Source organism: Salmo salar, unplaced genomic scaffold (genome assembly GCF_965601325.2).
Source record: "Salmo salar unplaced genomic scaffold, fSalSal1 ptg000536l, whole genome shotgun sequence".
Lineage (NCBI taxonomy): Eukaryota > Metazoa > Chordata > Actinopteri > Salmoniformes > Salmonidae > Salmo > Salmo salar.
Genome location: NW_027675413.1, coordinates 460,454 through 476,025, shown reverse-complemented (window position 1 = coordinate 476,025; position 15,572 = coordinate 460,454). Strand labels below are relative to the sequence as shown.

The 15,572-nt window shown below is 40.6% G+C and overlaps 1 protein-coding gene and 1 long non-coding RNA gene across 2 annotated transcripts; both read right to left on the bottom strand.

Moving 5' to 3' along the window:
- Positions 1–736: 736 nt before the first annotated feature.
- LOC123735858 (B-cell receptor CD22) lies at positions 737–8,996 on the bottom strand. The gene is made up of 7 exons (XM_082972066.1): positions 8,762–8,996; positions 8,108–8,362; positions 7,582–7,845; positions 7,273–7,369; positions 7,130–7,184; positions 6,912–7,015; positions 737–4,443 (listed from the first exon to the last, which is right to left on the bottom strand). The coding sequence occupies exons 2-7, from the start codon at positions 8,346–8,348 to the stop codon at positions 4,362–4,364; spliced, it is 843 nt and encodes a 280-aa protein (XP_082828192.1). The 5' UTR covers positions 8,349–8,362; positions 8,762–8,996; the 3' UTR covers positions 737–4,361.
- A 2,183-nt stretch (positions 8,997–11,179) lies between these two features.
- Positions 11,180–13,616, bottom strand: LOC145876274 (uncharacterized). Its single transcript, XR_014391478.1, has 3 exons — positions 13,441–13,616; positions 13,092–13,138; positions 11,180–12,707 (listed from the first exon to the last, which is right to left on the bottom strand). It is a non-coding gene; the product is annotated as an uncharacterized LOC145876274 (long non-coding RNA).
- Positions 13,617–15,572: the final 1,956 nt, after the last annotated feature.

Here is a 15,572-nt window from a genome sequence, read left to right as displayed (position 1 = left end):
CTGGTAATGAGGAAACCACTAGTTATGGATGTAGTATATCTGGTAATGAGGAAACCACTAGTTATGGATGTAGTATATCTGGTAATGAGGAAACCACTAGTTATGGATGTAGTATATATGGTAATGAGGAAACCACTAGTTATGGATGTAGTATATCTGGTAATGAGGAAACCACTAGTTATGGATGTAGTATATCTGGTAATGAGGAAACCACTAGTTATGGATGTAGTATATCTGGTAATGAGGAAACCACTAGTTATGGATGTAGTATATCTGGTAATGAGGAAACCACTAGTTATGGATGTAGTATGTCTGGTAATGAGGAAACCACTAGTTATGGATGTAGTATATCTGGTAATGAGGAAACCACTAGTTATGGATGTAGTATATCTGGTAATGAGGAAACCACTAGTTATGGATGTAGTATATCTGGTAATGAGGAAACCACTAGTTATGGATGTAGTATATCTGGTAATGAGGAAACCACTAGTTATGGATGTAGTATATCTGCTAATGAGGAAACCGCTAGTTATGGATGTAGTATATCTGGTAATGAGGAAACCACTAGTTATGGATGTAGTATATCTGGTAATGAGGAAACCACTAGTTATGGATGTAGTATATCTGCTAATGAGGAAACCACTAGTTATGGATGTAGTATATCTGGTAATGAGGAAACCACTAGTTATGGATGTAGTATATCTGCTAATGAGGAAACCACTAGTTATGGATGTAGTATATCTGGTAATGAGGAAACCGCTAGTTATGGATGTAGTATATCTGGTAATGAGGAAACCACTAGTTATGGATGTAGTATATCTGGTAACGAGGAAACCACTAGTTATGGATGTAGTATATCTGGTAATGAGGAAACCACTGGTTATGGATGTAGTATATCTGGTAATGAGGAAACCGCTAGTTATGGATGTAGTATATCTGGTAATGAGGAAACCACTAGTTATGGATGTAGTATATCTGGTAACGAGGAAACCACTAGTTATGGATGTAGTATATCTGGTAATGAGGAAACCACTAGTTATGGATGTAGTATATCTGGTAATGAGGAAACCACTAGTTATGGATGTACTATATCTGCAAATGTAATCTAATCTGCTAAAATAGATGCACACGCAATTTGGTTGCAGAAACTCCTCCATGCTAATGCAGAAACTGCTAGTTATACCAATACCATAGACCTACTGTAGGACCCATAACTTCACCTAACAACAACATAGACCTACTGTAGGACTCATAACTTCACCTAACAATAACATAGACCTACTGTAGGACCCATAACTTCACCTAACAATAACAGAGACCTACTGTAGGACCCATAACTTCACCTAACAATAACATAGACCTACTGTAGGACACATAACTTCACCTAACAATAACATAGACCTACTGTAGGACCCATAACTTCACCTAACAACATAGACCTACTGTAGGACCCATAACTTCACCAAACAACAACATAGACCTACTGTAGGACCCATAACTTCTCCTAACAACAACATAGACCTACTGTAGGACCCATAACTTCACCTAACAACAATACCATAGACCTACTGTAGGACCCATAACTTCACCTAACAATAACATAGAACTAGGACTATAAATCATTTCATATTTCAGGTGAAACATGGAAACTAAAATGTATTTGTCATGACATTTCATAACCTGATCACCAGATAATTTGGTGAATAATCCCATTAGGCTACTCTGTAATGGGTTGTCATTCTAAATGTCCTGAATAAAGGAAAATAGCTCTGTGTGTTGTACAATAGCCTATCCATCAAGGATAAGTATCTCTGCGTGCAAACAGACTAACGAGACCCGACTGTAAATCAAGCAGACAAAAACATTATAAACACCAATTTGTTAGCTGCAATGTTTATATTTGTTGGCTTTATGAAGGCTATTTTTACATAGTTGGCAATGGCAATAAATGTTACTTTTAGATTTGTATAATTTCAGATAGAATGTAGATTATAGATTAATCACAGACAATAATTTTGAGATATTATTATAAATTAAATGAAACAATTCCACGAAAATGTACATATGAAAATCTTAACTGGCACACAGATTGGTAGAAATGGTAAGATAACTTGCCACTCCAAATGGAAAAGGTTGCCAACCGCTGGTGTAGCCCATTACCGGAAACTTCAGGAGCATAACGGCAGAATTTCTCTCTCTTCTGGTTAGGTTATCTTGATCTCTGGCTCCCTCAAGTCATTTGTGTGTCTTAAAACCTGTTGGGGCTAGGGGGTAGTATTTGCACGGCCGGATAAAAAACGTACCCGATTTAAACTGGTTACTACTCTCTTTTTCATATAATTAGTAGATTTGGACAGAAAACACTCACAAGTTTCTAAAACTGTTTGAATGGTGTCTGTGAGTATAACAGAACTCATATGGCAGGCCAAAACCTGAGAAGATTCCATACAGGAAGTGCCCTGTCTGACAATTTGTTGTCCTTCTGTTGCATCTCTATCGAAAACACAGCATCTCTGCTGTAACGTGACATTTTCTAAGGCTTCCATTGGCTCTCAGAAAGCGCCAGAAAGTGGAATGGGGTGTCTGCTGTCTCTGGGCGAAGAACAGCAGGACAATTTGTGAGTGGTCAGCCTGGGAACAGTGACACTGGAGATGCGCGTTCATGAGAATTCTCCATTATTTTCTTTCAGCCTTTGAATGAATACAACGTCGCCCGGTTGGAATATTATTGCTATTTTACGAGAAAAATAGCATAAAAATTGATTTTAAACAGCGTTTGACATGCTTCGAAGTACGGTAATGGAATATTTTGCATTTTTTTGTCACGAAATGCGCTCGCACGTCACCCTTCGGATAGTGACCTGAACACACGAACAAAATGGAGGTATTTGGATATAACTATGGATTATTTGGAACCAAAACAACATTTGTTGTTGAAGTAGAAGTCCTGGGAGTGCATTCTGACGAAGAACAGCAAAGGTAATCCAATTTTTCTAATAGTAATTCTGAGTTTAGGTTGTCCAAAACTTGGTGGGTGTCAAATTAGCTAGCCGTGATGGTCGGGCTATGTACTCAGAATATTGCAAAATGTGCTTTCGCCAAAAAGCTATTTTAAAATCTGACACCACGATTGCATAAAGGAGTTCTGTATCTATAATTCTTAAAATAATTGTTATGTATTTTGTGAACGTTTATCGTGAGTAATTTAGTAAATTCACCGGAAGTTTGCGGTGGGTATGCTAGTTCTGAACATCATATGCTAATGTAAAAAGCTGGTTTTTGATATAAATATGAACTTGATTGAACAAAACATGCATGTATTGTATAACATAATGTCCTAGGAGCGTCATCTGATGAAGATCATCAAAGGTTAGTGCTGCATTTAGCTGTGGTTTTGGTTTTTGTGACATATATTCTTGCTTTGAAAATGGCTGTGTGATTATTTTTGACAGGGTACTCTCCTGACATAATCTAATGTTTTGCTTTCGCTGTAAAGCCTTTTTGAAATCGGACAATGTGGTTAGATTAACGAGAGTCTTGTCTTTCAAATGGTGTAAAATAGTCATATGTTTGAGAAATTGAAGTTATAGCATTTTTTAGGTATTTGTATTTCGCGCCACACGATTCCACTGGCTGTTGACTAGGGTGGGACGCAGGCGTCCCACCTAGCCCAGGGAAGTTAATTATTTAATCAAACAGCATGCTAAAAGCATCAGACCATTTCAGTACATATAGTTGATTTTATTAAAACACATGGGGTGTGTCTATATATGGAAAAATACACATAACATTTCAACCAATCGATTGGTAGAAATGACAGATGACTCTTGGTTGACCAAGATTTATTTTAGGTGGGGACAGCACTAGAACATGATGTTGGGGCTCCCGAGTGGCACAGCGGTCTAAGACACTACATCTCAGTGCTAGAGGTGTCACTACAGACACCCCGGTTCGAGTCCAGGCTGTCACAACTGGCCGTGATTGGTAAATAAAGGTTACATGTCTTCATGGTTCTGGGTTTGTTGTGTTCATGTCTTCATGGTTCTGGGTTTGTTGTGTTCATGTCTTCATGGTTCTGGGTTTGTTGTGTTCATGTCTTCATGGTTCTGGGTTTGTTGTGTTCAGGTCTTCATGGTTCTGGGTTTGTTGTGTTCATGTCTTCATGGTTCTGGGTTTGTTGTGTTCATGTCTTCTTGGTTTTGGGTTTGTTGTGTTCATGGTTCTGGGTTTGTTGTGTTCAGGTCTTCATGGTTCTGGGTTTGTTGTGTTCATGTCTTCTTGGTTCTGGGTTTGTTGTGTTCATGTCTTCTTGGTTCTGGGTTTGTTGTGTTCATGTCTTCATGGTTCTGGGTTTGTTGTGTTCAGGTCTTCTTGGTTCTGGGTTTGTTGACTGTACTGTAGAGAACAGAGGGGTCCTCCTCAGCTGCTTGTTCCACCGTGGGCCTGGAGAAAGAAACATCCATTAAACTGAATGTGACTCCCAAATGGCACCCTACTCCCTTATAGTGCACTACTTTTGACCAGTAGTGAACTAAATAGGGAATAGGGTGCCATTTAGAATGGAACCAGAGCCATTCCTTAAAACCCTCATCACATCACTCCTGTTGGGGCTAGGGGGCAGTATTGAGAAATTTTGAAGAAAATATGTGCCCATTTTTAACTGCCTCCTACACCAACTCAGAAGCTAGGATATGCATATTATTAACACATTCGGATAGAAAACACTCTGAATTTTCTAAAACAGTTTGAATGGTGTCTGTAAGTATAACAAAACTCATATTGCAGGCAAAAACCTGTGAAAAATAGATAAAACATTTTTTTTGAATTTTGTGACTGTACTATTTAGTGTCATTGTTTTATAGATACCATAGTGAGAAAGGATTCATTTCGCAACTCCTACGGCTTCCACTAGATGTCAACGATCTTTATAAAGTTGTTTGAAGCGTCTATGATAAACAGAGAGCAAATTAGAATGCATGGAAGTTGACATGTCGTCACTTCATTTTTTGGCGCCTGCGCATAAATCTGAGAAGCGTGAGTTTGTCATAATTGTTTATCTAGACATAGGATAGGTTGTGTGAAAATATTACTGATGTTTAACGTTAAAAATGGACCAAAAGATTAATGCTAAACAACGTTTGACATGTTTGAACGAACGTAAATAGATTATTTACTAGGTTTTTTTAGCTTTTCGGCGTGATTTTACACCCCCCCCACCACGTTTTGTGGGAGCATAATGAACGCTAACTACTTGGTGTTATTTGGACATAAATTATGAACTTTGTCAAAAGAAACCACATTTGTTCTGGACCTGGGATTCCTGGCAGTGCCTTCTGGTGGAGATAATCAAAGGTAAGGGGATATTTACAATGTTATTATCGATATTAGATGATGCTAACTGTATAGCATAGCTTATTGTTCTTAGCATAGCACCCCGTTTATTGCAAAATGTGATTTCCCAGTAAAGTTATTTTGAGATCTGGCCATTCGGTAGCAATTACGAGATGATAATATATTATTCTTTGAATGACAATATTATAATTTACCAATGTTTTCGAATAGTAATTTTGTTATGTTCACCGGAAGCATTTCAGAGAAGAAAAAAATCGGAATTTCACGCTACTGTAAAATGCTGTTTTTGGATATAAATATGAACTTGATGGAACAAAAAATGCATGTATTGTATAACATAATGTCCTAGGAGTGTCATCTGATGGAGATTGTCAAAGGTTGGTGCATAATTTTAGCTGGTTTCTGCTTTTGGTGACGCCTGACCTTGAATTGAAACTGGATGTTTGTACTTTTGTGGCTATGTACTGTCCTAACATAATCTAACTTTATGCTTTTGCCGTAAAGCCTCTTTGAAAATCGAACAATGTGGTTAGATTAAGGAGATGTTTATCTTTTAAATTGTGTAAAATAGTTGATTGTTTGAGAAATTGAAATTATTAGATTTTTGATGTTTTGAATTTCCAGCCTTGTTAGCAATCCCGTCTCGGGGTTCATTGCTAACCTGTAGCCCCAACAGGTTATAGACATGTCATAGTAATTGTCTTGAGATGTATATTGTAGAGTGCAGTTTCAGGAAATGCCATTTGGCCTGAAGAATACCCCTGGAACCTTTAAGACATTAAAACTGTGACTTTTCAAAATGCCTACTTTTACACCATAGTATGAGTTCAATGAAATGTCATCAGATAGTGATGGAGGGAGTTCTCAGAGAACAATGAAATGTCATCAGATAGTGATGGAGGGAGTTCTCAGAGAACAATGAAATGTCATCAGATAGTGATGGAGGGAGTTCTCAGAGAACAATGAAATGTCATCAGATAGTGATGGAGGGAGTTCTCAGAGAACAATGAAATGTCATCAGATAGTGATGGAGGGAGTTCTCAGAGAACAATGAAATGTCAACAGAGAGTGATGGAGGGAGTTCTCAGAGAACAATGAAATGTCATCAGATAGTGATGGAGGGAGTTCTCAGAGAACAATGAAATGTCATCAGATAGTGATGGAGGGAGTTCTCAGAGAACAATGAAATGTCATCAGATAGTGATGGAGGGAGTTCTCAGAGAACAATGAAATGTCATCAGATAGTGATGGAGGGAGTTCTCAGAGAACAATGAAATGTCATCAGATAGTGATGGAGGGAGTTCTCAGAGAACAATGAAATGTCATCAGATAGTGATGGAGGGAGTTCTCAGAGAACAATGAGGGGTCACTAATGGTCAACTGTTTTGCTTATTTGAATGACTTTGTCTACTCCTCCAATAAGCAGCAACATATGAATGACCTTGATGCTGTCTGTGTGTTCACAATGTTGTATACAGTATTGACTCTATGTTGTTGTAATGGTAGAATATGCTCAGAGGGTGGCAGCACTGGAGAGGTTGAATTTCACAGCAGCTTACTGGACATCCTCGTCCTGTTCCTGGTCGAAGGTGGCCACTGTCTGTGCTGCAGCAGGGGTCATGGCCATGCCTGAGATGTTGCCATACACTGCACTAGAGTCTCCCTGACGGAGAGAGAGAACAGACAATATAAATAGACCTGGGGACAGACAGCATGAAGAGTGGACATTTCCCACAAAGCAACAAAAATGATCTTCCATCTGTCTGAACAGACTCACCTGTCCGTCGTCTGCTGTGTGTCTTGTGTCAAAGGTGGATTTGGAGGCCTTCTTCCTGTTTTATAAATGAACGAATGAATGAATGAACAAATTAATGAAGATAATAAAGTGAAATAATCTTTAAAATATGCATTTTCACTCACCTGAACCACATGAAGCCAGAGAGACATGAAGCCAGTATGACACCCAGAACAACCACTATGATTCCTACAGCAGCAGTTAGAACTGAGGTTTGGTTCTCTAAAAGATAATATAGATGATATGAGTACATGTTATTATGAACTGAAAATTAATATACTGCAATACAGGACATTAATGCAATACTTGTATGTATAAGACTATGTATAGTTTTAAACCAAAGTGTAATGATGCAAACTAGAAGAAGATTACCTTGAAACATCATTTCTTATTGAACATCATTTTGTATTGAAGTATTGAAGATGTAACTTCACCTGCTATAATGATCATCAGAGCTGTAGAGTTATTAGATGCTATTGTATTCTCAGCCTCACAGTAGTATTCTCCTCTGTCCTCAGAGATGATGTTAGTGATGCTGTAACTCTGTCCTGATGCTTTTGGTGAGGTAACATTCTTCTTGTACCAGGTGTATTTGTCCACAGGTGGGTTGGATTCACTGCTGCAGGTCAGAGTCACTGAACTGCCCTCCATTATTTCACCAGAGGGACTGACTGACACTGAGGTGTTCCTTGGACCATCTGGTGTTGAAGACCAGATTCATTTATAGCAACATTTGTGTTTACATTTTACAGGTGAGTTTGAAATCATTTAATTCATAGTAAAAGACAATCAGAAAAATAATAATTAAAAAGAATGATGATATGGTGGTAATACAAATTCAAGGAAATGGATGTTACACACAAAAATATTTATTCATATTTATTCATATGGAAAACAATCTATTCCCAATTCAAGAATCAACATAATCAGTATATCAAATGAAACCCACAATGTACTGACATGTGACAGTGAGAGTCTCTTCAGCAGAGGGGAGATCCTCATGGCCTTCTACAGCACAGGAGTATCGGCCTGTATCCTCACTGCTGACTGAGAATAGGCTATAGACAGGAGAGGAGGTGTTGCTGTTTGGTATAGGCTGTCCATTCTTATACCAACTGTAGGCTGTGATGGGGTCCAGTGTACATTTGGTTCTACATATCAGTGTGACATTCTCCCTCTCTGACACAGATGTAGGATCCATCTCCAACACAACATCTAGAGTATGAGGAAACAACATCATTATTCTCCTCCTTTGTGTCTGTATAGCTGCCCTTTATAAGGTAATTATAGTCATTCATTAATGAATTTGATTTATTTAGCCAGGATAGTCAACTCTGTAATACTTTCCACTGTTTTCCAGGAAGTATTGGGTTCAATAGAGTCAATGTAAACAGATTTTAACACAACATTCTCATTAGCATACATGCTAAAATCACAGCATACACTGAAGCACACACATCATATGCTTTAGCATACATACAGAACCACACTCACATTACAACTATCTAGATAGATGTGAGATGAGTGACAGATACTGTAAATACAAACCAAGACAATTTTCTTGAACTAAATGGAATTCAACAGTTGAACTATATTGAATGTACGTAACTGTACCTGTGACAGACAGAGTGACTCCAGGACTGCCAATATATTTCCCTCCGGTCTGATCTGTTAATAATCTGAACTTGTACTCAGCAGAGTCACTCTCTCTCAGGTCTGTGATCCTCAGTGTGTGACAATTCTTCTGATCTCCATGACACTCCAGACGACCTGCATACTCTGGGTCCTGACCTAGATCTTTAGGTTCTTTACCAGTCCCAGATTCAGTGAACCAGAGGGTTGTTGTGACTGTACCATGGAGCAGCTGCAGAGGAGGGGTCTACCAGCTTCTACCACGGCCTATATACCCTCATGGGAGCAGCTGCAGAGGAGGGGTTTACCAGCTTCTACCACGGCCTATGGACTATATACCCTCATGGAGCAGCTGCAGAGGAGGGTCTACCAGCTCCTACCACGGCCTATGGACTATATACCCTCATGGAGCAGCTGCAGAGGAGGGGTCTACCAGCTTCTACCACGGCCTATGGACTATATACCCTCATGGAGCAGCTGCAGAGGAGGGGTCTACAGGCTTCTACCATGGCCTATGGACTATATACCCTCATGGAGCAGCTGCAGAGGAGGGGTCTACCAGCTTCTACCACGGCCTATATACCCTGCATGGAGCAGCTGCAGAGGAGGGTTCTACCAGCTTCTACCACGGCCTATGGACTATATTCCCTCATGGAGCAGCTGCAGAGGAGGGGTCTACCAGCTTCTACCACGGCCTATATACCCTCATGGAGCAGCTGCAGAGGAGGGGTCTACCAGCTTCTACCACGGCCTATGGACTATATACCCTCATAGAGCAGCTGCAGAGGAGGGGTCTACCAGCTTCTACCACGGCCTATGGACTATATACCCTCATGGAGCAGCTGCAGAGGAGGGTTCTACCAGCTTCTACCACGGCCTATGGACTATATACCCTCATGGAGCAGCTGCAGAGGAGGGGTCTACCAGCTTCTACCACGGCCTATGGACTATATTCCCTCATGGAGCAGCTGCAGAGGAGGGTTCTACCAGCTTCTACCACGGCCTATGGACTATATTCCCTCATGGAGCAGCTGCAGAGGAGGGTTCTTTACCATGACACAGACTCTGTGGTAGATGTAAGCAAACCTGGTGATTGGAACCCCTCTCTCAGCAACTATTTGGGTGGTTTAATGAGTGAACTCGAAGATGGTGACCATATTATTTCAATAACATGATACAATTTAACATTTGTGACATTCTTTAAACATTTGATGTGAGCATACACATTGATTATAGAGTCTTAAAGGATATATACTTAAACACTTTTCTAACAAAACGATCTACTGTCCTATCATTACTTCTTAAATCATCATTATAAAGAGATACAACATCTTCAAAAGAAACTCCACGGGCTCTTTGGCCACAGGTAGAAAACACAGTGTTGACCACAGGTAGAATACACAGTGTTGACCACAGGTAGAATACACAGTGTTGACCACAGGTAGAATACACAGTGTTGACCACAGGTAGAATACACAGTGGTGACCACAGGTAGAATACACAGTGTTGACCACAGGTAGAATACACAGTGTTGACCACAGGTAGAATACACAGTGTTGACCACAGGTAGAATACACAGTGTTGACCACAGGTAGAATACACAGTGGTGACCACAGGTAGAATACACAGTGTTGACCACAGGTAGAATACACAGTGTTGACCACAGGTAGAATACACAGTGTTGACCACAGGTAGAATACACAGTGTTGACCACAGGTAGAATACACAGTGGTGACCACAGGTAGAAAACACAGTGGTGACCACAGGTAGAATACACAGTGGTGACCACAGGTAGAAAACAGTGTTGACCACAGGTAGAATACACAGTGTTGACCACAGGTAGAATACAGAGTGTTGACCACAGGTAGAATACACAGTGTTGACCACAGGTAGAATACACAGTGTTGACCACAGGTAGAAAACACAGTGGTAACCACAGGTTGTTGAAAGGTTATATTGTACTTCTTTGAAGCTGTAGTAGATCTTTGATCCATTTTTGTTTAAAAACTGTTTACTAAATGGGGGGAAATTAGAAAATGTGGGGGGAAAGCCGTAGGAATCCAAAAAAGTGAAATGAGAAAATCCGGGGGGGGAAAATGATGAGATTTTTCTACCTCCTTCGTCATCTTCTAATGTGACAGCTAACCAATGTTCACCAGGCAGGTGTTCAGCATGGGTATTGACAATGAACATGGCCGGTTGCTCCTGCCATTTCTCAATAGGTAGTTCATCACAAGCCCAAACTCCACAAAACAGTTTTCCGGTCAAGGGGTTCATGAGACCTTCTAGCTCTTGGGTATTCATGTTTTGATCAATGATCCTTAACACAGTGGGGGGGAAAGTATTTCATCCCCTGCTGATTTTGTACGTTTGCCCACTGACAAAGAAATGATCAGTCTATAATTTTAATGGTAGGTTTATTTGAACAGTGAGAGACAGAATAACAACAACAAAAATCCAGAAAAATGCACGTCAAAAATGTTATAAAATGGTTTGCATTTAAATGAGGGAAATAAGTATTTGACCCCTCTGCAAAACATGACTTAGTACTTGGTGGCAAAACCCTTGTTGGCAATCACAGAGGTCAGATGTTTCTTGTAGTTGGCCACCAGGTTTGCACACATCTCAGGAGGGATTTTGTCCCACTCCTCTTAGCAGATCTTCTCCAAGTCATTAAGGTTTCGAGGCTGACGTTTGGCAACTCGAACCTTCAGCTCCCTCCACAGATTTTCTATGGAGGTCACTCCAGGACCTTAATGTGCTTCTTCTTGAGCCACTCCTTTGTTGCCTTGGCCGTGTGTTTTGGGTCATTGTCATGCTGGAATACCCATCCATGACCCATTTTCAATGCCCTGGCTGAGGGAAGGAGGTTCTCACCCAAGATTTGACGGTACATGGCCCCGTCCAACGTCCCTTTGATGCGGTAAAGTTGTCCTGTCCCCTTAGCAGAAAAACACCCCCAAAGCATAATGTTTCCACCTCCATGTTTGACGGTGGGATGGTGTTCTTGGGGTCATAGGCATCATTCCTCCTCCTCCAAACACGGCGAGTTGAGTTGATGCCAAAGAGCTCCATTTTGGTCTCATCTGACCACAACACTTTCACCAGTTGTCCTCTGAGTCATTCAGATGTTCATTGGCAAACTTCAGACGAGCATGTATATGTGCTTTCTTGAGCAGGGGGACCTTGCAGTCGCTGCAGGATTTCAGTCCTTCACGGCGTAGAGTGTTACCATTTGTTTTCTTGGTGACTATGGTCCCAGCTGCCTTGAGATCATTGACAAGATCCTCCCGTGTAGTTCTGGGCTGATTCCTCACCGTTCTCATGATCATTGCAACTCCACGAGGTGAGATCTTGCATGGAGCCCCAGGCCGAGGGAGAGTTACCATGGTTATTATTATTTACAGGGACACTGAGGAGTCAACATAATGAACTCTAAACACTGGATAGAGGGGCTCAGTGAATGTGGAGGTGAATGTGATCAGGTGGGTCAGTGTGTCAGAGGAGGCTCTATAGAAGGACAGAGTGCCGGCTGACCAGTCCAGATACACTCCTACTCTGTGGGGGCTGGTGGAGGGGACGTCTATGGTAGTGGGATGATTATTATGCCAGGCAGAGTATCTGTTTTCAGAGCAGAACAGACTCCAGGACTTGTCATTGTGTCCAAGACAACAGTCATCACCCCATCCTCTCCTGTTGATTCCTTTATATGTCACTCCTATATAAGCCCCTCTCCCACTCCACTCTACCTCCCAGTAACAGCGCCCAGTCAGACCCTCTCTACACAGCACCTGTCTCCAGTCCTCAAATCTCTCTGGGTGATCAGGATACGGCTGCTCCTCTGTCCTACATGTCACCTTTCTGTTCTCCTCAGACAGAGAGAGGAGTCTGTTTACTGTGTTTGGGTCCAGTGTGAGATCACAGACATCTGATGGATGAAACCAGACACAATATTAGAAATCATCATCATTCACATTAGAATGTTAACTCACTTTTCACTAATTCATTTAATGTAGATGTTTCTAGGTATCAAAAGGAGAAGTTAAGGTAACTTGAGACTTGTTGAATGATCACATGTTATACTGTATGGTAATATAAAAACACACTTATTCACATTAATTACACACACACACACACACACACACACACACAGTCAAAGCAACTCTTTGTAAACGCTGGTGTCCCTGATTTCTGCTTCTGTAGAACTACAGATGATATTTAATATGACCAAGTCAGTAATGATGGTGGACTTTGACTTAACTTGAATTAAGACTTATTCTTAGTCATATTCTTCACAGCAGTCAACACTCACATTTTCTAGGCCCAGGTTTCATTCTGTTCTCTCCACCATGTTCCACACTGTAGCAGTAAGCAGAAAAACAGACAGTCATTGAGGGATACACCTGAACTCTCTCACACACACACACACACACACACACACACACACACACACACACACACACACACACACACACACACACACACACACACACCACACACACACACACACACACACACACACACACACACACACACACACACACACACACACACACAGTTAGCATATAACTTTGTCCAAGTGGAGTTCAGAATGTTTGTCTTAACTAGCCTGAAAAGTCCAACATGTCTGATATGAACATTGACATAAACCCTCTACATACTTGAGTTTCTCCAGTCTGCAGTGTGGATCCTCCAGTCCAGCAGAGAGCAGTCTGACTCCTGAGTCTCCTGGGTGATTGTAGCTCAGGTCCAGCTCTCTCAGGTGTGAGGGGTTTGACCTCAGAGCTGAGACCAGAGAAGCACAGCCTTCCTCTGTGACTAGACAGCCTGACAGCCTGCAAAGAGTCAAATCAAATTAAAACCACACTGCTATTCTTTGGTGGTGAAAATAGTGGCAGTATATTTCTTCAACATATTCAGATATATCAGTCATGAAACCTGCCATATCTATTCAGAAATTAATGTATCATATTATAAATTACAAATTATCAAAGTATTGCCTGCAGATAGAAACATGAATAATACAAATATTTCAGAAGACTGACCAGACCAGTTTAAAAGCAGTTTCATATGAGGTGAGAGTATATAATGTCACCTTTTATATGAGGATATTTTCATTCATTTCTGTTTCACCATTTAGAAATAAAAGCACTTTATGTATCTTGTAATACACTATGAGTATTAAAATAGTCAAAAGATTAGTATTTGGTCCCATATTCTTTGACTGCAATGACTACATCAAGCCTGTGACTGCCATGATTGAGAAAGATCATGAATGATAATGAGTGAGAAAGTTACAGAGGCTACAACAAAACATGCTAACCTCTCACCATTACCAATAACAGAGGCTACAACAAAACATGCTAACCTCTCACCATTACCAATAACAGAGGCTACAACAAAACATGCTAACCTCTCACCATTACCAATAACAGAGGATACAACAAAACATGCTAACCTCTCACCATTACCAATAACAGAGGCTACAACAAAACATGCTAACCTCTCACCATTACCAATAACATAGGCTACAACAAAACATGCTAACCTCTCACCATTACCAATAACAGAGGCTACAACAAAACATGCTAACCTCTCACCATTACCAATAACAGAGACTACAACAAAACATGCTAACCTCTCACCATTATCAATAACAGAGGCTCATTCATCATCATTAACGATTCATTCATGTTTATTCATAATCATGGTATCATCCACATGAATGTAGAAGTGTTCAGAAACATCTTCTATTCTTACTGACAACACAAGTGAAGTGACTCCAAAATGACAGGACATTATTCACCATTAATTTACTATTAGGAAAAATATAATCTAAAACACAACCCAATTTAAAACTGTAAGCTTCACTGTCCAAACACATATGGTGTGGACTATGTGTGTCTGGTAAACACATGTGGATCTGGTGAACAGTTATCACTTGTTGACCAACTACAGGAATACTGACCTCAGAGTCTCCAGTTTACAGTGTGGATCCTCCAGTCCAGCAGAGAGCAGCTTCACTCCTGAATCCTTCAGGTCATTGTTGCTCAGGTCCAGCTCTCTCAGGTGTGAGGGGTTTGACCTCAGAGCTGAGACCAGAGAAGCACAGCCTTCCTCTGTGACTCCACAGCCTGACAGCCTGCAAAGAGATCATCATGACTTCACAAACACACTGTTAATTTAACACCAGTAGCGTAGAAGGACAATGGAAGATGCATTTGGTTCATATTCCCAAACAACATATAGATTCATCTTCTGTCTCCTAGAATTGTATGGTCATATTGTATTACTAGATTGAATATCTGATTCAATATGTTATTCAATATAATATTATATACATATTATAATACATATTTTTCTCTAAACATAATATTTCTTCCCGATGATTAGTTCTTAAATGTCATTTTATGTACTCACAGAGCAGCTCTGGAGGCTTTGACCACTGGCAGCAGCCTCAGAAGACCTTCCTCTGATCTGGAGAATTTCTTCAGGTCAAACACATCCAGCTCCTTTTCTGAAGTCAGCAACACAAAGACCAGAGCTGACCACTGTGCAGGTGACAGGTTGGGTTTTGAGAGACTTCCTGAGCTCAGGTAGCTTTGGATCTCCTCCACTAGAGAATGGTCATTCAGTTCATTCAGACAGTGGAACAGATTGATGCTCCTCTCTGGAGAGGGATTCTCCCTGATCTTCTCCTTGATGTACTTGACTGTTTCTTCATGGCTCTGTGAGCTGCTTCTTGTCTTTGTCAGTAGACCTCGTAAGTGCTTCTGATTGGACTCCAGTGAGA

Coding starts and splice junctions, on each gene's coding strand:
- LOC123735858 (XM_082972066.1), bottom strand. CDS start 8,348: ATGGATCCTACATCTGTGTCAGAGAGGGAGAATGTCACACTGATATGT. Junction 7,370..7,581: donor TCTGATGATCATTATAGCAG/GTGAAGTTACAT, acceptor ATTATCTTTTAG/AGAACCAAACCTCAGTTCTA. Junction 4,444..6,911: donor GAACAGGACGAGGATGTCCA/GTAAGCTGCTGT, acceptor TTCTTTCTCCAG/GCCCACGGTGGAACAAGCAG.